At 47.2% G+C, this 23897-nt stretch overlaps 1 protein-coding gene across 5 annotated transcripts in view; it reads right to left on the bottom strand.

Moving 5' to 3' along the window:
• The window catches only part of LOC105469029 (protein kinase C alpha), a 528020-nt gene that overhangs the window by 76242 nt on the left and 427881 nt on the right, over positions 1-23897 (bottom strand). For all 5 annotated transcript variants that reach the window (XM_011719548.2, XM_011719550.3, XM_011719549.2 and 2 more), the window contains 5 exons: positions 9963-10100; positions 6838-7011; positions 3961-4052; positions 1045-1107; positions 7-145 (listed from right to left, as the gene is read on the bottom strand). In XM_011719548.2, the coding sequence (XP_011717850.1) occupies positions 7-145; positions 1045-1107; positions 3961-4052; positions 6838-7011; positions 9963-10100 (606 nt within the window). The remainder of the gene's footprint in view (positions 1-6; positions 146-1044; positions 1108-3960; positions 4053-6837; positions 7012-9962; positions 10101-23897) is intronic.

The raw sequence follows: 23897 nt of genomic DNA, 5'->3' as shown, positions 1-23897 counted from the left end.
TCCTACCTCTGGGGCGATGTAATCTGGAGTCCCACAGAAGGTCCTGGTCGTGACTCCATCCATCATATGTTCCTTGCACATCCCAAAGTCAGCAATTTTGATATGTCCTTCTGAATCCAACATGACGTTATCTAACTTCAGATCCCTGCAAGGAACCAGGTTAAATCAGAGTCCTTCCCATGACATAACATGGTTTGCTTTGGAACTGGTGAAATAGAAGGATATTTGAATACCTGTCAGCTCAATGGCAATATTCACTATAAGTCCCCGGAGAGCAGTATCAGGAGTTACTGTGTGTTGATATCTTCAGAGACTAATATTGTGCCTGGGCTATGGCAGGTGCTTAAATGCATACTGAATGGATGACTAAACGACTGGACTAGTGATTCCCAATCTTGCCTGTGTCTGTGATTCTAGAGAGTCCAATTGAGCACATCTGGGGAAATCTCAATCATTTGATTTATTCATGTCCCACACAGGGGGTCTGACACACAACCAGGTTTGCAAAATCACGGGTTTAGAACCACCTCACTGGGTCATACACATGTCCCTTCCATTCTGCCTGTGCCATATATCCTTCTAATTATGCTTCAATTAATACTGGAAGAAATTCTTCCTTCTTTGGCACCAGACTTTCAGCGCAGCTACTAACAGGAAGAATTTAATTCAATAGATTTCTTTCCTTGCCTCTCCCCAGTTCCCTGTGTTCTCCTTCTGCTGAACATCTGTAACAGGAATTCAGTTTCCATTGCTCCCTGACCTCCATTCCAAGGACAAGGCAGTGGAAGGAGCTGTCAATGGAGAGAAAAATGTGTTTTCTTGTGGAAAAAGTAGAAACAAGATATAAAATCTTTGAGGTCTAGAAATCAGAAGGTGGCTCTGATTTGCCTCCAGGGTGAGGAGGAAGGTGGGTCCCAGCAGGTCTCTGTTCCTCCTGGGGGGTTATCAACTCTGTGTCTTAAGTCGCCATTCCAGAATGACATGCCCACAGAAGCCCTGCTAACCTCTCTGCTGAGCTGCTGGTAGGAGGGCTTCAATACACACCTATAAATGATTCCTCTTTTATGAAGAAAGAACAATCCGATGGAAATCTCTGCCGCATAGAATCTGCAAAAGAAAACAGGCTTCAGGTTTCTCGCTTGCTTCTTTAGATGCCTATATACTTTTCATTCTCAAGTTCAAGCATCAAAGAGAGAAAAGAATGTTGGACCCAGAGGCTTTCAGAGACCAGCATCGCCTTCACGTGTTCTTCCAACCCCTGGTCCTCCTTCCATCACTTCGTCCTCCAGTTCATCCGTGAATGAGACAGCTAATAAAACCAATGAGGCCGGCTTCTTATTTTCGTATGGGGAAAGTGGACAAGTAGCTTATTGCCTGCAGAGTAATTTCTAATACAATCATTTAAAGAATGGATACCAGTTAGACTATTCTATGTCAGGAGTATGGCAGAGTAGAGAAAATTTCCATTTTCCTATTCACTGACAGAATACACTGGTGTTTGAAAGTATAACACAATTACTCCCTGGAAGGCAAAGTATAGTGGGTGATGAACTCTTTAGCTAGTGTTTTCATTCCTTCCAAGTGTTGGAATAAATGAGACACACATCATGATTCATATCTGAGTTTACTCTTTTAAATAATTCATAATAAAAAGCAGTAACTACCATCACTTCAAAATTGTTAATAGGTTAATAGCTGAAACTCAGATTACAAGGGGGCGAATATTTAAAAATCTGCATAGCATTCAGGAGTCTCTGAAGTCCAAGAAGCCACAAGACTGTGCCCGTGCAAAGATCACATGCAGAAGGCTCAAAGTAGGCACATGTGTCTACACCAGCAGAGAAAATAAAATCTCTAATGACAAGACCAAACCCTTAACGAGGGGCCACCTCTGAAGGCTAGAAGAGTACAGGAAGGGGGAGGGTGAAGAGATGGGATTACTACAGGTGATCTTTACATTATTTTTCATGCTTTTCTAAACTTTTCTGCAACACAAATAATATAATGAAAGGATATTGGACCAGACACCTTTACATTACTTCATAACATAGGGTGACTCTGTGCTATCTGCTGTTTGTAGTCCTGTGTGACCAGGCTTTATTTTACAATCTGAGTATTTTAAGGCTTTATAACCACAACATAAGACAGAAGAAAAGGACAGGCATTTCTGAAAACTGAAAAGGAACAATAAGGGCAGAAAAATCTCCCTTCACACTTTTAAAGCTTGCAACCAAAGATTTCCCTATTCTGCCTTCAGTTAATCTTCCCTAGGGTGGATAATCCCTCGCAGGCCAAAAATTCTTCCAATGTATCTCTTAGATGGCACAGCAGCCAGAATCCTATTAACAGTTGCTGACTTCATTCATCAGGGTACATGCCCATGAGGCCTCCTCACTGGGGAACTAAACTCGCCCTTTGTTTAGGCTTACTCCGCTGGTGTTTCCTGAGACTTCCTGGCCCCTGAGAGGTGAGATGATGTTTCCAGCACCAAAGTCCCAGCTCCCCACACCCCTCAGATGAATCTCTCATCTTCACCTGGAGGCCACGTCTTCCTCCCGTGCTGCCAACTCCCGCATCCCGTCATGCAAGGTGCATTCCAATAAAACGTTCTTAACTGAGCTCATGAATCTACCCCCAAACCACCTCCTCCTTAGTGGCTGCCCCCGCCCAAGCCTAAAATGGGGTCTCACTGGAAGAGGTTTCTCTCTTCTCTCCTCCATAGTAAGTTCTGCTTTTCTTCCTCCAGGATGTTTTTCAAAGACACTTATTCCTCTTTGGCTCCAAGGTCAAGCCCCCCTAACTACAGCCCCATTCCTTCTCATCTATAAAGGGTCCCACCAGCGCCTGCACCAGCCTCTACATTCCCATTCATGCTTCCTTCTTCCCCCAGACAGAGAGCTCTGCAAAAACTGAATCTGACGGTGCAAGCCCCACTGCAGCGCCTTCCCTCTTCCATCCTCCGCAGCCAGGCTCCTTACCAGGCTCTTCACCCGGAGCCCCACCTACCAGGCTCCCCCCAACTCCCCCACCCTCAAATAATCTCAGAGCATCTCCCACACCTGAAGAGCTGCAAGGCTGCTTCCCTGGACTTGCTTCTGCCTCTGCTCACACCTCTTCCTGGAAGGCTCTTCCCCCACCTGAGCTAGGCATTTCCTGGGGACACACTTCCCTCTCCCCCTGATTTTTAGGGGCTTGTGTGGTATCCTGTGCCAGTCTCTAAAGTTACAGCAACGCACTACTAATTGTTGGGTGACTTTTCCGACTCCAGGGCGGAGGGTGAACTCCCTCCGGAAAGGGAGCACCTCGTTGCTTTCATACCCCCAGTGCCTGGTGCAGAGCAGGTGTGTGATAACCATTTGTTCAATAGATAAGAATGACTCCGTCAATGAGGGTGGACCTGGGTGATGAGGGGACATGGCACCATCTCCAGTTTATTGGAAATATTGGAAATAGAATAAACTGCTCCTTAGGAATCATCTTAGATGGATCCTACCAGTGTATCTGCCCCGGCCTCCCATGTTTAGGTTTATTCAACCTAAAACTGGGCAGAATCCCACTTCCCCATTTCATCCAGCAGAAGTTCCCAGTTGAAGCTGGGCATGGTGGCTCACTCATGCCTGCAATCCCAGCACTCTGGGAGGCCGAGGTGGGTAGACAGCTTGAGCTCAGGAGTTCGGGACCAGCCTGGGCAAGATGGTGAAACCCCATCTCTACCAAAAACACAGAAATTTAGCCAGGTGTGGTGGTGCGCACCTGTAGTCCCAGTACTCAGGAGGCTGAGGTGGGAGAATCACCTGAGCCCGGGAGGCGAAGGATACAGTGGGCCGAGGTTGCGCCACTGCACTCCAGCCTGGGTGACAGAGTGAGACCTCCATCTCAAGGAAAAAAAAAAAAAAAAGTAAGTTTCCAGTTGGTAGAACTTGGTTGCTCAAATTAAGGAACTTTAAAAATAATACTCACACTGCTTGTGGTTCCTTAAATTTTCCTACTTGTTGAATGTGGTACATGAGGTCCCCACCGTTGACATATTCCATGACGAAGTACAGCCGATCCTGCAGACCAAGGTTCAACATGTGAGCAGGGCTCCTCCCCAGCCAAGCGGCTTCCTTTACTCTTCACAGGTTGTGTTTTGCTTTCTCATTAGTTAAATGGGGACTGCACGGGCAGATCTGCTTAGTTTAGAGCTCTTTAGCGTTTTTTCCAAAGAAAGAATAAGTAATAAACCCTACTGCATGAGGGCCTTGGGAAGTATAAAGTCATTACATAACCCTGAAATAATGGCTCTCCATCAACGTGTCTGTGCCTTCCTATTACATATGCTCTCTATTATAGTAATGGCCTCAAACATTCTTCCCTATTTTCCTATCCATATAATAAATTTCTAAGTAAGGGATGGTGTGAGGAATCCACATAAGGCAATTATTTCATTTTAACTAGTGCTTCTCCATGGTCCAAATGTTTAAAGCCTGGTTTGCGGTGTCTGGGAGGCGTGCCATACTAATGTAGTATTGTGTTTAAATGAATATTCCTGAAATCACATCTCTTAGGCTTAGGATTACACATGCTCAATGATACTGGACATGGGACAGGGGGCTCTAAATGGAGAGGCTAATCAAATGTTCTTTTGCATCTGAAATATGCCCCAACACTGTTTTTCTATTTTCTCTGTCACTGGTAGGTTAAGTGTTGGCCCCATGATTGGCATGTATCATAGACCCAAATAAATCTGCATATTCATGAGGACATCATGCTGCGACAGACAGGGAGACGGAGGGGTTTAACAGTGAAATAATGACCTCTGCTCTCTGCTAGAAAACATCCCCATTTCATAGAGGCTATTAAACATTAAGGTGCTACACAGGGAGAAAAAAATGATGAAGCTGTGCTAATAGCCAGGAAGCAGCCCTGGGAGCCCCAATCTCTAGTTTTCCTGTTATGAACTTTAATTTCATCTTCATGTCTTTGTTTTGTAGCTTTCCAGAGCTTAATCAGGGTAACCAGGGTTACAGGCTCTGGGCTGGGATTCAGAGCTGCGGCTGTCTCTTCCGAGCATGCTGATCTCTCATCTCTCCCTGGTGTGACTTGATTCAGAGTCAGTGGGAACGACTGGGAGCAGGAAGCTCATCGAGCCGCCAGCGCTAGGCTGACACGTAGTGGCCGGTGCCGGACTCCACAGCCGCTGCTGCACACCCAGAGGCTCCGTGTGGCTGCAAAGCCATTTTGAGATTCTAAAACCCAAAAGCACCAAGAGGCTTCTCCCAAGAGTTTTCAAAGAGGCATAAGGCAGAAAGTCGATCTCTGATCAATGGGCAGTTGAAAATAGTAATAATCGCATCAATTATAGCTACTGATTATGGAGTCATATTTAAAATGGACAGCCTCTGAGGAGTGGAAAGACCGGCTCTGGCAACATCTCACTATGGTGCCATCTAAACATCTCTGTTTCTTGCAGGCCACTTGCAAACCCTGCAACGGACTGATGAGTGCTCTAGAATGTTCTTTTTTGTCCTCTATTTAGTTTTACTTTATGACAGAGCTCAGCAAACTTTTTCCATAAAGGGCCAGACAGTACGTAGGTTAATACTTTAGGCTGTGAGGTCTCTTGTGCGACTCAACACTGCCTTCATGGTTCAAAAGCAGCTGTAGATGACAGATACAGGAAGGAGTGTGGCGATGTCCCAAAACCGCTGTTTACGGATGCTGACATTTGAATGTCATGATATATGACTCTTTGGATTTCCTTGTCATGACCTTTCCTAAACTCAAGGGCCATAGAGAACAGACCACAGTTTGCCAGTCCCTGTTGTGTGCCACTGAACAAGAACATGCTCTCTTACAAAATCAAATCTCCTTATGCTCCAATGCCACGTTTGGCAGCTGAACCAGTGGTTTTAAAAAGCCAAGACTATGGCCAGGTGAGGTGGCTCATGCCTGTAATTCCAACACTTTGGGAGGCTGAGGCGGGCGGATCACCTGAGGTCAGAAGTTCAAGACCGGCCTGGCCAACATGGTGAAACCCTGTCTCTACTAAAAATACAAAAATGAGCCGGGCGTGGTGGCACGAGCCTGTAATCCCAGCTACCGGAGAGGCTGAGGCAGGAGAATCACTTGAGCCTGGGAGGTGGAGGATGCAGTGAGCAGAGATCGCACCACTGCACTCCAGCCTGGGCAACAGAGTGAGACTCCATTACAAAAAAAAAAAGCCAAGACCGTGAGTATTTTTTTGTTTTTGTATCCCCAAGTCTTAGCACAGTACCAGGCATGAAGAAAACCTTTCATGGAAATGTTTGCTGAATTAAGGCGAGGTGCAGTGACTCACACCTGTAATCCCAGCACTTCAGGAGGCCAACGTACGGGGATTGCTTGAGCTCAGGAGTTCAAGACCAGCCTGGGCAACATGGCAAAACCCTGTCTCTACTACAAATACAAAAATTAGCTGAGTGTGGTGGTGTACATCTGCGGTCCCAATAACTTGGCAGGCTGAGGCAGGAGGATCGCCTAAGCCTGGGAAGTTGAGACTGCAGTGGGCTGTGACTGCGCCACTGCACTCTAGCCTGAGCAAGAGAGCAAGATCCTGTCTCAAAACAAAGAAAAGAGAGAAAGAAATGTTTGCTGAATTAACTGACATGAATGCCAAGCAGAGGACATCACAAAAAAGGCATGCCCCGTATCTACCAGAGAGAGGTGGGAGGTGGTCCCCAGTCACCTCTGCTTGACATCACTTCACACCTTTCTCCAGCCTTCTCCAAAGGAACAAGGATGCTAAGAAGCTCTGGGCTGAGGCACAGCCCTGAGAGCTGGGTGCTGCATCACAGAAGTACACCCCAGGGTCCTTACCACTGTCTGGAAGCAGGAGTGCAGCTGCGTCAAGAACGGGGGTTTGTCAAGCAGGGCCAAGACTCGTTTTTCTACCATGGTGCACTCCACGTCGTCATCCTGAATCACCACATCCTTCTTCAGGATTTTGATTGCATACAGTTCTTCTGTGCCCTTCCTGTCGGCAAGCATCACCTGAGAACACGTCAAGAACAACCTGAACACTTGTAAGCACACATCTTGGGGGTGGAGGGAAGGAACCAGGCCAGGTGATGGCTCAGTGACAGTTTGTGCACCTCTGTCAATGAGGGATATAATAATATTAAACTTCATGTGCAAATTTGGAAATTCTACACATCACTACAAATTCAGTCCCTTCAGCATTTGCGTAACTTCAACGTTGCCAAGATTTGTAAATGGTATAGGACGCTGCCGCATGATGGCGCTGTTTTGGCTGCGAAAATGAATACTCAACATTCTGTATCAGGATTAGTCTGGAATCATGCCCATTTTTCAGGAGTATCCTTAGAGTGAAAACGGACTGACATTTATAATCCCACAAGTCAAGAGCCTAGGCTTGAAATCAGTTCCTGGGTCTATCAAGAAATGTGGGGTCACAGAAACCAACTGGAGACGCAGGCAAATTGCTGAAGACCCCATGCCAGGATCTCTTATGATTGTATTTGTTTACTACAAGTTCACGTTTAATTTTCAGTTGTGAAAACTATTCATCAACCAGCATTTCTGAGCATCCCCTCTGTTCCGAACACTGAGAAATAGTAACACACAGTGAACCCACTATAGCTTTTTGGATGCAGTTGTTTTTAAGGAAGTAGAAACCAGGTGAGGACTGTGCACTCTGATCCGAGAGACCAAACAGATGCCTCTTTATCAACTAAGATGGACCCTAATGTCAGAGGCGTTTGAACCAGAGCGACTCCATCTTGAATAAGGGATGGGAAAAATAAGGCTGAGATCTGCTGGGCCGCATCCCCAGGAGGTCAGGCATTCTTAGTCTCAGGATGAGATAGGAGGTCAGCAGGGCTGGTATCACAAGACACAGGTCAGAAAGACCCTGCTGATAAAACAGGATGCAGTAAAGAAACGGGCCAAAATGCACCAAATCCAAGATGGCGATGAAAATAACCTCTGGCTACCCTCACTGCTCATTATATGCATTATTAGCATGCGAAAAGACACTCCCACCTGCGCCCTGGCAGTTTACAAATGCCATGGCAATGCCCGGAAGTTACCTTATATAATCTAAAAGATGGAGGAACCTTCAGTTCTGGGAATTGCCCGCCCCTTTCCCAGAAAACTCATGAATAATAAAACCCTTGTTTAGCATATGATCAAGAAATACCTATAAGTATACTCAGTGAAGCAGCCCATGCTGCTGCTTTGCCTGTGGAGTAGCTGTTCTTTAATTTCTTTACTTCTCTGACAAACTGACTTTCGCTTTATTCTGTGGACTCGCTCTGAATTCTTTCTTGCTTGAGGTCCAAGAATCTTCCTCTTGGGGTCTGGATCAGGACCCCTTTCTGATAACACTAAAGTTAAGGAAACAGTTATCTATGGGTTGTGAGGGTTCAGGGCCCAGCTGGCATGGCAAATTTCTAAATCCCTACAGCTACAAGATAAACCACTCTTGCTAAACTCCTCAGTAGTAGGAGCTACTAGGCTCCTCCTAACTCTGATTGACAACCCAGATCACTATGACTCAGACTGGACAGAGGACTGGCCTTATAAACATTCTTTTCTATGATGCATCTGCAGGCCTTAAGCCAGTTTCAGCAGCTTGCAGAGCCTGCACACAAACTGTTTTTGTGTCCTATGGTTCACCTTTTGATCTAAAAAGCCAAATTCCACCTTTTCAAATTTTTTTTTTTTTTTTTGAGACAGAGTCTCGCTCTGTACCCCAGGCTGGAGTGCAGTGGCACGATCTCAGCTCACTGCAAGCTCCGCCTCCCAGGTTCACGCCATTCTTCTGCCTCAGCCTCCCGAGTAGCTGGGACTATAGGCCCTGCCAACACGCCCAGCTAATTTGTTGTATTTTTAGTAGAGATGGGGTTTCACCGTGTTAGCCAGGATGCTCTTGATCTCCCGACCTCGTGATCTCCCGTCTCAGCCTTCTAAAGTGCTGGGATTACAGGCGTGAGCCACTGCGCCCAGCCCTTAAATTTTTTTTTTGAGATGGAGTCTCCCTCTGTTGCCCAGGCTGGAGTGCAGTGGCATAATCTTGGCTCACTGCAACCTCCACCTCCCAGGTTCCAGTGATTCTCCTGCCTCAGCTTCCCGAGTAGCTGGGATCACAGGTGCACACCACTATGTCCAGCTAATTTTTGCATTTTTAGTAGAGACAGGCTTTCACCATTTTGGCCAGGCTGGTCTTAAACTCCTGACCTCAAGTGGTCCGCCTGCCTTGGCCTCGCAAAGTGCTTGGATTACAGGCATGAGCCACCGTGCCTAGGCAAATTCCACCTCATTTTAATGCTAAGTCCCCACATCAAAGTGAACATGAGATGCATGTTACATATATGTTCATCTGTCGTACCTGTGCTAGGCTTCCCTCACAGATATGTATAGCTTTTCCCCCAAACCTGTTGAATATGGGTGACTCTACTATGTAACATGGACCCTGTGAGGCATAAAACCCAACCTGGCCTTTCTCTCGTCAAAGAGAGGGCACCTTCATTTCACACCACAGACTTTCTTTTCTGGGTTTGCAAACTGATATCACCAATAAACCTCTCCTTTCTACCGTTTCGCCCTCCTGGTGGTCTTCTGGACAACTGTACAAATCATGGGGAAATCTTTTTTTGAGACGGAGTCTCGCTCTGTCTCCCAGGCTGGAGTGCAGTGGCGCAATCTTGGCTCACTGCAAGCTCCGCCTCCCAGGTTCACGCCATTCTCCGGTCTCAGTCTCCCAAGTAGCTGGGACTACAGGTGCCTGCCACCACACCTGGCTAATTTTTTGTATTTTTAGTAGAGACAGGGTTTCACCATATTAGCCAGGATGGTCTCGATCTCCTGACTTCGAATCACAGGGAAATCTAATGTGCTGTTCTGGAAACCGCGGGGAGAACAAAATTGATTCGACATTCTCTGCAGAAGCCCCTCCCATTTGCAGATGGCTGTCCTCTTACCTTTCCAAAACTCCCCTTCCCCAGCACCATGAGGAAATTGAAGTCGGTGAGTTTCACTCGGTCCAGGTTGTTGGAAGGCTGTTTCCTGTCTTCAGAGGGACTGATGACTTTGTTGCCAGCAGGGCCAAGCTTGGCTTTCTAAATAACAAGCACAAATGGGAAATGTGTGGGTCGTTTTTCTGGGGAAAGAGTGACAGAAACCACCGCATTGTAACTGAGTTTGATGTTTGCTTGGAGGTGGGATGCGGTGAGAAAAGGAACTAAGGGTGAGGATCGAGTATCTGTTCAGATATCAGTAGCTATACTCACCCTACGGGGAAAGTCTGCAAAGTAGCAGAAAACTGCTCTCCCTATCAAGAGACAACTCTTTACAGAGTCAGCCTAGAACTGATGCGTGGGGATCCGTGTAGGGCTGGTTGGTTGTAATTCTAGTATGTACAAGTTGACTTCTTGGGAAAAACAGTGCTTCGGGTCCATTAACATAATAAAGGAAATAAACTGTGTACGCATGCTTTTCGTATTTGTAGATTTTCCAATTTAAAATTAATCTGCATAAAGGAAAACTTGTACCCACACCAAAAGGGAGGAAAATGTTCTCTGGAGAGGAACTGCTTAAAATGGCAAAGCCATTCGGATGATTCATTGCTATTTTCAAATGCACAGTAAGAACAGGGGTTGGGTTTTTTTTTTTCTTTAAATCAAGAGTTGAACTCACAAAAAGACATGGTGATGTGCATAAGAAGAGATCCCAGCACTTTGGGAGGCCAAGGCAGGTGGATCACCTGAGGTCTGGGGTTTGAGACCAGCCTGGCCAACATGGTGAAACCCCATCTCTACCAAAAATACAAAAATCAGCTGGGCATGGTGGTGCGTGCCTGTAATCCCAGCTACTTGGGAGGCTGAGGCAGGAGAACTGCTTGAACCAGGGGGGTGGAGGTTGCAGTGAGCTGAGATTGCACCATTGCACTCCAGTCTGGGAGACAGAGCGAGACTCTGTCTCAAAAAAAATAAAAATAAAAATAAGTGCAAGGCACCCTTTGTGCCTGAAGAATATCTGGTCACTGCCTGGCGGGCGAGCTACCAAAGGAGTTTTTAGAAGCTCTAGCGGGAGCCTTGCCCTCACGACTCTCACCAGGGCCTCAGAGTCCATGTCAAAGGCAAAAGGTAAAAAGGGCTCAGCAGAAAAAAGAAGTTAAGTAAACCCACGGGAAGTCTCACTGTCGCCGAAGGAGCCCTGGAGAAGCCTGGAGTGGGCCGAGTCTCCCAGCACAAGACTCTGAATTTTGAACATCTGCCTTATGGGGAGGAGCTGGTTATAAGAAGCCTTGGCTGCTGGCAGGTCCAGGACCCTGGCCCCTGGCTAGACCTCCACAGCCGTATCCCTGAGCCCTAGGGCAATGATTCTTGCCTTGGATATATATATATATATATATATATATTTTGACATGGAGTTGTGCTCTTGTTGCTCAGGCTGGAGCGCAGTGCAGTGGCATGATCTCGGCTCACTGCAACCTCTGCCTCCCAGGTTCAAGCGATTCTCCTGCCTCAGCCTCTTGAGTAGCTGGGAGTCGCCAACACGCCCGGCTAATTTTTTTGTATTTTTAGTAGAGACGGGGTTTCGCCATGTTGGGCAGCCTGGTCTCAAACTCCCAACCTCAGGTGATGTGCCCACCTCAGCTTCCCAAAGTGTTGGGATTACAGGTGTGAGCCACCACGTCCAGCCCATTCTTAATGGAAGGGTGCACCTCCCTCCCTAGTGCAGCAGACCTGAGCTCTGGAGCTCTTGCCAGGAACTCACTCAAGTCAACACCTTGGTGGTTACCAAGATGATGGTGAAGGAGGTAAGGAAGGCACTCAAGGGGCTTTACTATGGACCAGCAGCAGAGAAGGCTTCCGAGGAGTCATCCATCGTCCCTCCTGGAGCATCACCATGCCTTCATCCTACACATACTGATTGAGCCCCCTTGTGCTCTCCTGGGGAGCCTCTGCATTTGCCAGAGGAGACCCTGCTGACACAGGAATTCAGCAGGACTGGTTTCACAAGATACAGGTCACAAAGAACCCCTAACAGAACAGTATGTGGTGAAGAAGCCAGTCAAAACCCGCCAAAACCAACAAGGCAATGAAAGCAACGTCAGGTCTCCTGGCTGCTCGGCATATGCTAATTATAACACATTGGCATGCTGTAGGAAATGCCCGCCGGCACCAAGACAGTTTACAAATGTCATGGCAACATGTGGAAGTTACCCTACATGGTGTGAAAGGGGAATCCTCAGTTCCAGGAATTCCCTGCCCCTTTCCCAGAAAACTGATGAATAATCCACCCCTCGTTTAGCATTTGATCAAGAAATAACCACAAAAATAGCCAACCAGCAGCCTTCAGGGCTGGTCTTCCTATGGAGTAGCCACCCTGTTACTCCTCTGCTTTCACTTTACTCTGTAGGCTTGCTCTTGAATTCCCTCCTGCCCAAAGCCAAGAACCTATGTGGCCTCTTAGGCTGAACCCCAATTTTGGGGTTCACCCTGTGACAGCCAGCTGTGTCTAGATTCCCAACCCTAACAGTACTCGGCATAGGACATGCACTCAGCTCTCTAGTTGAACAAATACAGAACTGAAGCCCAAATGTGCTTATCAGATGCTGTGCTGTTGGGTGATGCTTTTCTCTGATAAGAATAACTTGCTCGTGGCCAGGTACGGTGGCTGGCTCACGCCTGTAATCCCAGCACTTTGGGAGGCCGAGGAGGGTGGATCATGAGGTCAGGAGTTCAAGACCAGCTTGGCCAACATGGTGAAATCCCATCTCTACTAAAAAAACACAAAAATTAGCTGGACATGGTGGCACGTGCCTGTAATCCTAGCTACTCGGGAGGCTGAGGCAGGAGAATTGCTTGAATCGGGACCTGGGAGGCAGAGGTAGCAGTGGGCGAGATTGTGCCACTGTACTCCAACCTGGGCTACAGAGTGAGACTCAGTCTCAATAAAAAAAAAAAAAAAAAAAAAAAAAGAATAACTCACTCGTTCAGGGATCAAGTCTCAGGGCTTGCATACATGCTTTGATGAGTTGAATGCTCCCATTTGACCAGACCAGAGACATTAAAACACGAGGGAGAGATGGCCCTGACATTTTTGCTTCTAGACACCTGTGACTTTGGGGCCACTGGAAACGTAGAAGGCCCATAAAGATAAAACATGAATTGCGATGCTACACACACTGGCCTGCCCACTTTGGCAGGGCCAACCCAGTCCTCTAAACACTGGCCCCAGCAATGATTCTAAGTTGAGAAACTTCCTTGGCTGTGTCCTAATTTAATTTTTTATTTTTAATTTTTTGAGACGGAGTTTCGCTCTTGTTGTCCAGGCTGGAGTGCAGTGGTGCGACCTCAGCTTACTGCAACCTCTGCCTCCTGGGTTCAAGTGATTCTCCTGCCTCAGCCTCCTGAGTAGCTGGGATTACAGGCGCGCACCACCAAGCCAAGCTAATTTTTTTGTATTTTTAGTAGAGATGGGGTTTTGCTGTGTTGGCCAGGCTGGTTTCAAACTCCTGATCCATCCGCCTTGGCCTCCCAAAGTGCTGGGATTACAGGTGTGAGCCACCGCACCTCACTGGCTGTGTCTAAATTTAAAAGAATAGATAGGAAGTGCAAATTTGAGATGAGAATACCGACCGTGCCACCCTGCTCTGCTCTTCTGACTTAGAATAAGAAAAAAGTTATCAGAAAGAGGCACAGATTAATTGTAGTTTCTCAGGATTCACAATAACATCTGGAAACACCCAAACACTGACTTGCTGATCTGAGGTGCTTGAAACAGGGGAAAACCACTTTCACCTGGGTGAAGTTGCTATTCATACTACCAACAAATGCCCCGCTTCCAACTGTAGCACGTGGTTCTACCCAGCTATGCTGGACTCCTTTGACATTCCCAGTCATTCCGCCTTCCTCCTTTGACACTTCACCACCACAGTCAGGGGATGTGGGCTGATGCAGTGATGAGCCTCCAGATACGCAGGGGGGCTTTTTACACACACTGCCATCTACCGCCTCGATGCAGACATAACCTAACGACGGCCTTGTGAGTTTCATGTTATGATCTCAGTCTGGTTATAAGCATGAGACATTCCCCACAGTCAGGCTAAAGGCTGACAAAAACATTTTTACATTCAATTACTTCTGAACTTATTTGCAATATGACCTTGGCTTCGGGTCTCAAATCAATCACCAGGTTTGAGAGGAGCATCCACAAAGGAGACACCTGCTCCCACAAGGTGGAGCTGGGCAGAGGATGCCACAGGCTTCCTGCTCTGCCTGGGCAGATTCTTTTCAGCCGGAAGCAGAGCTGAGTTTCTGGAGGTTGGCTGAGCAGGCAGCTGGTTGGGAAGGAGACAGACGGGGTGTGGGGTCCAGGGCAGGCTGACCACATCTATATCAGAGAGCTGGCTTCTCAGTGGCCTGGCCCAGAGGGTCAGAATGGATTTCTCCCCAGCCCAAGCCAGCCCTGAGATCAGAGCAGACCCAGCATCTTCACACCCTCGCTCCCATCAAGAGCAGCACTTCTGTTTCCACTACAGCACACACTTCCTGAGCCATCTCCACGCTGCCACCTGCAGGCCTTGCTGCCAAAGGACACAGAGCCATCCAATGCTGACTTTTTGAAAGCAGTTCTTTTACGGTAGGAAACTGCACGGTATGGCAACCTCAGCGGTCTGGGCCTGGCTTTGAGCAAGTCCCACTTGCAATCTGGGTCTAATCAATGCTGGGGTTGAGGGAGACAGCCAGTGGATATCCAAGCGGCTATGTCACTGGGGGCGGGGGATGCCTGAGGGCAGGGGGACAAGGAACCATATAGGACTTCCAGGTGGGCAGGGGCGCCAGGGCTGAGGATCAGATGCAGCGCGAGGCTTGACCTCCAGACCTCCGGTCAGCACCTCCTCTGTCTTCCTGAAGACCCAGCCCTCCCTGGCCTCCCGTTTCTCCTCCACCCCTAGCCTGGCTGACCTCTCCCACTCCTTCAGGTCCCAGCGCAACTGCTATTTCTTCAAGGAAACTGAGACAGGAATAATACAGGGTGGTAGCAGAATAGAAAATTCCAGGTAGCAGTTTCACGGGACTAGCAAAAAAAAAAAAAAAAAAAAAAGTTGAAATAATTGCATAAGCTAGGGGCCCACGAGACCCTAAAAATCAGGATGTGGGCCAAGCTGGCTAAGACCAATTGGACCCCACATGGTGCTGGATTTGACCCAGTTTCACCTGGGACCTATTGTCCGCTCATTAACATCCTCAATCCTCTACCTACCAGTGCCATGACCGTTCCAGGAACACCAATGTTTAGTGTAAAAACGGGTGGCACCACGTTTCTGAGAAATCTCCACCTTTCCCCAGGAATCTTCAGGAATCTTCCACCCCTTAAAGAAACCCATAAAGGTAGCAGGCCCCAAACCCCCTTGCAAGTAACTCTCTCTGGAGTACGCCTGCCTTTCCCTTTCTCAAGTGTATACTGTTCACTTTGCAATGAATCTCCGTATTTTCACTATTTTCTGACTCATCCTTGAATTCCTTCCCGTGGCAATATCAAGAGCCTGGACACCGGCTGAGGTCGAGGTCCCACCAGTGTTTGGGGACCTCCCCTAGCCCACCAGCATCAAAACCCCTCCCCAAAGATGTCCTGTTGCTCTCGTGGGCAGGCTACTGCTAAAATGACAGTGGGAGCCAGGCACGGTGGGCCATGCTTGTAATCCCAGCACTTTGGGAGGCCAAGGCATGTGGATCACTTGAGGTCAGGAGTTCAAGACCAGCTGGCCAACACGGTGAAACCCCGTCTCTACCAAAAAATACAAAAATTAGCTGGTGTGGTAGTGGGCGCCTGTAGTCCCAGCTACTTGGGAGGCTGAGGTGAGAGAATCACTTAAACCCACCCGGGAGGAGAAGGTTGCAGTGAGCCAAGATCGCGCCACTGCCCTCCAGCCTGGGTGACAGAGTGAGACCCTGTCTTAAAAACAAAAACAAATAAAAAAACAAAAAACAAACAAAAACAGTGGTCCTGTCCTAGATTCACTGGCTTCCCACACAACACAGAGAAAAAGGCCGAGCCCTTTGATGGCTGAGGAGACTCGCTCTGCTCTGTCTCTTGGCTTATTTCCCACCACTGCCTCCGCCTTGGTCCCAGCCATGCCAGCCTGCTGCAAGCTCGGAGCCGCCTCCTGCCTCAGGATGCCAGCTCCGCCCTTCCCTCTTCTGCTGTTCAGTCACCTCCATGTGGTCTTCCTGAAACTCCAACACTCCTTCCTTCTCCCTGATAGCTTTCTTTCCAGAACCTGCTGCCACCTGACTGCAAGTCTGGGAGGGGAGGGGCCTTGCTATTCTGTTCACCTTCAAATTCAGCTCAAGCACCTCCTTTTGGTTTCTCTGAAATTTCCAACCTGCAGCAGACAGGGCCCCACCCATATCCCCTGAGCTTTCCGTTCTGCACAGCTGCGAACACCTGAGGGTTCCATTCAGGCCATTCCTGCAGAGGGAGCCCAAGGCGCCCGAGTTATGGCCCTTTCAACCAACTATGGCCCTCCACCAGCCTGGAACAGGAAGCCTGTTTCAGAATGTTCCCCCAGCTTACAGATGCACTGAGCTCTAGCTGCCCACAGTGGTCACCAGCTTGAGAACATACCCTTGGCTGGGTCCTTCCCTTCCCTGGCTCCCATCTTTACTCCCCACCCATGTCTCCTGGGATCCCTTCTGGAATGAACTTCTCAAAACCCTGGGGCTGTGTCAGCTTCTGGGGAACCTAACACACATTTTTTTTCTAGACAGGGTCTCGCTCTGTCGCCCATGCTGCAGTGCAGTGGCATGAGCACGGCTCACTGCAACCTTAACCTCCTGGGCTCAAGTGATCTTCCCATCTCAGCCTCCTGAGTAGCTGGGACTACAAGCGTACATCACCACACTCGGCTAATTTTTTTTTTTTTTTTTTAATTTTGTAGACATGGGGTTTCGCCCTATTGCCCAGGTTAGTCTCAAATTCCTGAGCTCAAGTGATCCGCCCATCTCAGACTCACAAAGTACTGGGATTATAGGTGTGAGCCACCACACCTAGCCTCTTGGCTTTATTGATCTGTCTTCCTCACTAGCCTGTGAGATCCTAGAAGGTAAGGACCAAGTCTTGCTCAAGTTTGTATCTTGAGACCAAGCACTGTATCAGGCACATAAATTCAAATCTCAAGAGTTCTCTCTCTCATTCATTCACATTTGTGCTCATTAAGCACTAAGACTGACAGAACTGACAGAGGCCAATTTGTAGCCAGTACTAGTTGGCCAGATGACGAACTAACACAAAAAGGCAGCTGGTGGTATCAGGTGAGTTGATGCAGACAAGCAGCCCTGGACTCTGCATTTGCACCTTCATATATAATCTGAACTCTTTCTCTCAAGCAATCACTGTTTACGCTGGGACAGCCACGGAGAAGTGCTGGGAGAGCTTTCCTGCCTTTAGGGTGGTTGGCCCCACGATGACCCTCCCCAGAGGCCACAGGAGACGAGTTAGCCAGGCCAGCAAGCTGAAACCATGCCCTTGGAAGGGTGTCTCTGAAGGGCTATTCCTCTGCTGAGAAGTCTGGCTTGCCCAAGATCCAGCTGGGATCTCTGGCTCAAGAGCAACAGTGAGCCCTGAGCTGACCATTTCTCTCTCTGAGCGTTTTGATGGGTTGTTTGGCAACTGGTCTCCCAGCAGAATTAAGAGACCTGCCCTTCCTGGCTTCCATATTGTTGACATAACTCTAGTTGTCATGACTGTAATTCAGACTTCACCAGGAGTGCACATAAAATCAGTATATGTCCAGGGATAAAGCTGAAGCCAACAGCCTAACTGCAGAGAGTTCAGAAAACCTGAGGAAGCAGAAGAATAAGCGTGCTGGCATCCTTTACTCCAGCAATGCAAACACGGTCCAACACGGCCAGATGCCCTGCTGAGGGCCTGGGCAAATGGAAAATTCTGAATGCAGAGGTTGAAATGCAGAAACGCATAATGTCTCCTGAAGATGAACGAATGCTCAGAGCAGAGCATGCACTGGGCTGCTGACCTCGAGCAGATATTAACTCCTTAGAAACACTCCTGCTGATGTGTCCCAACTCTTGAGTCCACCTCACTGATTTCCAAGTTAGGTAAAGAAAGCGGTGGGGAATGAGGCTCTGAGCAGCAGTCAACAGGCTGGAGACCCCCAGGGCTCTCAGTACTGCCATCTTCTTTTGAAACTGTCTTCCACCCTCGCACCAGGAGGAATCCCCTTTCAGCTCTGATGATGTTTGTCCAGTTCTTTAGAGAACAGAGAGAGGCAGCTGAGAGTGGAGGGTCTGCATCCTGCCTGTACCAGACACGGTTGGGATAAGCTCCTTCACTACGCTAAGCCTCTGGCCCTCCATTTGTAGGATGGGATGATCCTAATGGTGTTTTTCTCACTGGACTCCCGTGAGGAGTAAATGTGAGGATGCTAGGGATGGTGCCTGGTACCCAGTGACTGCTCGATGCCTGGTGCCTCTTATTATTTTTTCCTATTCACCTCTGTTTTCTCAAGAGGGCCCAGTGGCATCCCAGCACAAAGCTATGACTCAGGACACATCTCTTGTTACATTCACGGGTCTCTGTGTGAGACTTCAGCTTATTCACCCATTTATCCCACAAACATCTGTGTGTCTGACGTGCCCCAGACATGGTGCCAGGGGCTGGGGAAACTAAGGCCAATAAGAAGTAGCCTCTCCTCTGAAGAACATGTAGTCCAAAGGTACTGTGGTCTATGTCACCACTGCCCAAAGTGTGGTCCTGAGACCAGCAGTGTCAGCTAGAGGTTTGGGAGAAATGCAGACTCTTGGCCCCACCCCAGATCTAGTAAGTCCAAACACGCATTTTAAACAAAATCTTTGGGTGTCTCCTGTGCACATTTAAGATTGAGAAATGCTGACCTAAGACAGTGGGGACATTTCTCCAAGTTCCAACATCCCTCTCAAATTCACTGGTCTTTGAGACTCTTTCCATCATTGACAATCTTCAATTATTATATAAAACCAGTGGGTAACTCTGGAAAGAGCCCTGAACTTGGATTCCACAGAGCTCGGGTCAAATCTTAATCTCACCCATTTTTGCTGTGTGACTTTGGACGAATGAGACTGCCTCTCTGAGCCCCAGGTTCCTTATCTGCAATACAGTATTAAGAAGACTGTGTCCCTGGGCTATCTCGCTGGACTGCACTTAAGGTGAAATAAGGTATCTTTTGCAAAAGGACTCTAGTGTAGCACCTCATGCTTTATTCCCTCCACCCTGGTCGTCATCTTCTTTTTTTTTTTTTTTTTTTTTGAGACGGAGTTTCACTCTGTCCACCAGGCTGTAGTGGCGCGATCTCGGCTCACTGCAACCTCCACCTCCCGGTTCAAGCAATTCTCCTGCCTCAGCCACCCGAATAGCTGGGATTACAGGTGCACGCCACCACGCCTGGCTAATTTTTGTAGTAGAGACGGGTTTTACCACGTTGGCTAGGCTGGTCTTGAACTCCTGACCTCAAGTGATCCACCTGCCTCAGCCTCCAAAAGTGCTGGGATTACAGGCATGAGCCACCGCGCCCAGCCTCACTCTGGTCTTCTTTGCTTTGACCCAGAAAGGAGACAAAGTGCAGGAGACTGCACTTTCCTTCAAGCTCTTGGCATGCACCTGCTCCGTGACTGCAGACTGAAGGCCTCTGGGATTCAAGGAGCAACTGAATGCTGCCCGGGCTAGGGTTCTGTGGGCTAACTCACAGACCAGAAACCCTGTGACCTGCAGAGATGTGTGAGGCTACAAATGGGCTTTGCAGGAGCTTATGACCTGTTGTGAGGTTGAGGCACATCCCCATGGGCTCCCATACCCTCCTAAGGGTGGCAGGAGAGGCAATGGGTATTGGCTCTAGATGTCCACCCTGATTTCCGGAAAGCCTACGGAAGCCCTCTAAGGGGCTGGGTTAAGACTGCAGTAGGAAAAGACCCTGACTTAATAAAATGGCACAAATTTTTAAAAGGGAATGAAAATGGGAATCATAATACATAATGTTGTAAATGGAATGAAGTGACACTAAATGCAGAAGCTGTAGCATGTTCTTTTTTTCAAAATGGGACTAAAGCACCTCACAGTTATTGGCTACGATTCAACAGCCCAGAATCCAGGATTTTTACGTTACTCAACAAATGGCATATTTGCATTTGGTGAAGTTTGGCATTGTGATGCCACTTGGGTGACCAGGCTAGGCTGTGAGACCAGGCAGTGTTCCTTCCTCATTTGAAAATTTACTGATGACTGACATGTGTCTCACTTTATACCACAGATACATTCTTGAAAAGTCACAATAGTTTGCAGTCATTGAAGCTATTAACCATTCAAAGGGCTCCTGTGGTGGCATTCTGTAAAGCAAATCACACAAAGTGAATCTGAATATTGCAAACCCAAATTCGCCTGCGTGGGGGTTATGGTACATGCGTAAAAACATCAGTGTCCGAAGCTGTCCATCTGTAATGTGAGAAGCTCTCCACATTCAGCTCCCTATTAGGGGGTTTTTCAAATTAAAATTGAGAGGTGCTTGCGACAAATGACTTACATTGTATATCTATGAGGGGTTGGATGGTTAAAAGTTTGCAGCTGCTGAGCTGTGACAGCCTGACCCACCTTAACAGCAATTCCAAAGGGTTTAATTTAATACCATAGATACTCTGCTGTGTTTGAATTTTATATAATGAATATACACTATGTGGAAAAACAGACAGACCATAAAAATAGAAATTTCTGACCTCTAATACAATAGCCCTCTGCCCAGAAATTCTTACAAGGCATGCTGATTTATCTCCAGTATGAATATAGGTCCAAAGATTCATCTATAGTTAAGAATCAGAATCTGAACCATAACTCCAGGGCTCCCAGTGGGTCCATTTTATAATCATAGAACTTCTGGGCAGCCCTCTGAAGTACTGTTTAATGTCTAATTGTCAGAGGCGTTCAAACCAGAGCCACTCCCTCTTGAATAGTGGCTGGGTAAAATGAGGCTGAGACCTGCTGGGCTGCATTTGTGCTTCCGGGAGGTCAGGCATTCTTAATCACAGGATGAAACAGGAGGTCAGCAGGACTGTTCTCAGAAGGTACAGGCCACAAAGACCCTGCTGATAAAACAAGATGCAGTAATGAAGCCGGCCAAAACCTGCCAAAATCAAGATGGCGAGGAAAGTGACCTCTGGCCTCCTTGCTTCTCATTATGTTAATTATAATACATTAACATGCTAAAAGACACTCCCACTAGCATCATGACAGTCTATAAATGCCATGGTAACATCCAGCGGTTACCCTATATGGTCTAAAAAGGGAAGGAACCCTCAGTGCTGGGAACTCCCTGCCCCTTTCCCAGAAAACTCATGAATAATCCATACCTTTTTAAGCATGTGATCAAGAAATAACCATAAAAATAGCCAACCAGCAGCCCTTGGGGGTTGCTCTGCCTATGGAGTAGCCGTTCTTTTATTCCTTTACTTTCTTAGTAAACTTGTTTTCACTTTACTCTGTGGACTTGCCCCAAACTCTTTCTTCCATGAAATCCAAGAACCCTCTCTTGGGGTCTGGGTCGGGACTTCTTTCCAGTAACATAACTACATTCCACTGTAAATGTGTTCATTCTCACCTATTCTGTAAATATGTCTTCAAAAATACATGATCTCTTAGCATTCTTGAAAATAAGGCTTCGATTAATATACTTATCAAAGACAGTTGCAATGTGTGGAGAGATGAACTTGACAACAGAAGCTTCTTTCTACATCTAAGATTCCACGGACAGACAGGCCAGCAATGACCAACCTTAGGAACAAATGAATAATTGTGGATTTCTCCTACCATTTTTTGTGCAATGATGAAAGTCCTCTGTATTCACAGTTCATCTGAACAACATTGGCAAAACACCACCGATGGTGATTCATTGCTGTTCCATGTAACAGGGCATGGTTAACAGAAATAGCCATGCAATATATAGCCAAGGATGTCCAGCACAGCATCACACCTCTAAGGCAATGCCTTTACCTGCACCCACTGAAATGTGAGTTAAGAGAGATCAAGTGTTTCGGAAGCAGAAAGTCACAAAGGAACTCAGGGTTTTCACGGTATCATTAGTGGAATATGGTCTGTGTATTTCTAACAAGCTCCAAGTCATGATATCTATTATCTTCTACTCGGTAACGGGGCAACAGGTTAAGATGATGCTACTTAACGGGCATGATAGCCTCCTGGGTAGCACAGTTAGAGTAAATAAAATGTCCTCTGTTCTCTGGTTTAATACTTCATCTGCTGGGACACGCCAAGCACGCTGCCACCTGAGGTCCTTTGCAGTTGGGCGCTTCCTCTGACCCAGATAGGCACAGGACTCCCTTCTATCTCTTCTGACATTTTCCCTGGACCAGCTTCTGTGGTGCATACTCCCTCCGTCTCTTCTCATTACCGATTCTATATTTCTCTACTTGTTTGTTACCTTTTTCAGCCACTGGGATGAGCACGGACAGCTTGTCTGTTTTGTTCCTTGGCACAGCTCCAGTGCCTACGATGGTGTCTGGGCATGGTGGTCCTCAAATATTTGCAGAAGCAATGAGTAGAGTATATGGGGGAGGCAGCTTTTCATATAACATTTTGAAGAGGCAGAAATGTTGCTTCAAAATAATTTCTACAGCAAGCCTGCCTCTTGTTATAAAAGTATACCCGCTCATTTTAAAAATTTAACAGGCATGGATAAGTCAGAAAAAAAAGAGAAGAGAATTTAAAACACCTATAATTTTTAAATTTATTTTTATTTATTTTTGAGACGGAGTCTCGCTCTGTCGTCCAGGCTGGAGTGCAATGGTGTGATCTCAGCTCACTGCAAGCACCGCCTCCTGGGTTCAAGCGATTCTCATGCCTCAGCCTCCTGAGTAGCTGGGATTACAGGCACATGTCACCATGCCTGGCTGATTTTTATATTTTTAGCAGAGACGGGGTTTTACCATGTTGAGCAGGCTGGTCTTGAAGTCCTGACCTCAAGTGATCTGGCCTCCCAAAGTGCTGGGATTGCAGGTGTGAGCCACCACAGCTGGCCTAAAACATTTATAATTTTATACTCACTTTGGCAGCATATTATACTAAAATCCTATAATTTTATCACCCAGAGGTAATCATTAATAACATTTTGGTGGACATTCTCCTAATCCTTTCTTTTCATGATTTCCTATGTGATACGGACAGAATCAGATTGTTTGTAACCTGCTTCTCCCCTTTTCTTATTGTGAACTTCTGGTTATAAGCACTCTGCTGCCACATGATTTGAGTGACTGCATCATATCGCACTACATGGCTCTACTGTAGTTGATGTAACCATTCCTTACCATTAGACACCTAGGTTGTTCCCAGTTCTGTTTTCAATAACATGCAGATGAACAGTTTTGTGGTCCAAATCTGTGTGCATCCTTGAAGTCCCCAGGATAGATTCCTGAATGTGAAATTGGCGGGGGATCCCCAGCAATTTCAGAATAAATGAAAATTACTTGTTTGTGTCCTTTTTGGGGAGGTCACAAACAAGTTCCCTTGTGCCCAACTGCACAAGGACAGGCATTTTAATCTCACCATGAAAAGTCGAAGAGAAGAGGAAGAAGCCCAGAGTTAAGGCAGCCTAATTCCTGAAGGCAGGCTCTTGGTTTCTTTTGCGTTGTGTGTCTAAATTCATGGTTGGAATTTCTAACTGTACTTCTTTCTCAGATCTGGCTGTGTATATGTGTTTTATGTCCAGATGTCAAAACAAAAACACATCTTTCCTTCCACAATATAGAAAGTGGTCTTGGAAGGTGCTATGGTTTGAATGTGTGTCCCTCAAATTCACATGTTGAAATCCTTAGCCCCAAGTGATGGTATCAGGAAGCAGGGTCTTTGGAAGG

This window comes from Macaca nemestrina, chromosome 17 (assembly GCF_043159975.1).
Source record: "Macaca nemestrina isolate mMacNem1 chromosome 17, mMacNem.hap1, whole genome shotgun sequence".
Taxonomy (NCBI): domain Eukaryota; kingdom Metazoa; phylum Chordata; class Mammalia; order Primates; family Cercopithecidae; genus Macaca; species Macaca nemestrina.
This window is presented reverse-complemented; position numbering and strand designations above follow the sequence as displayed.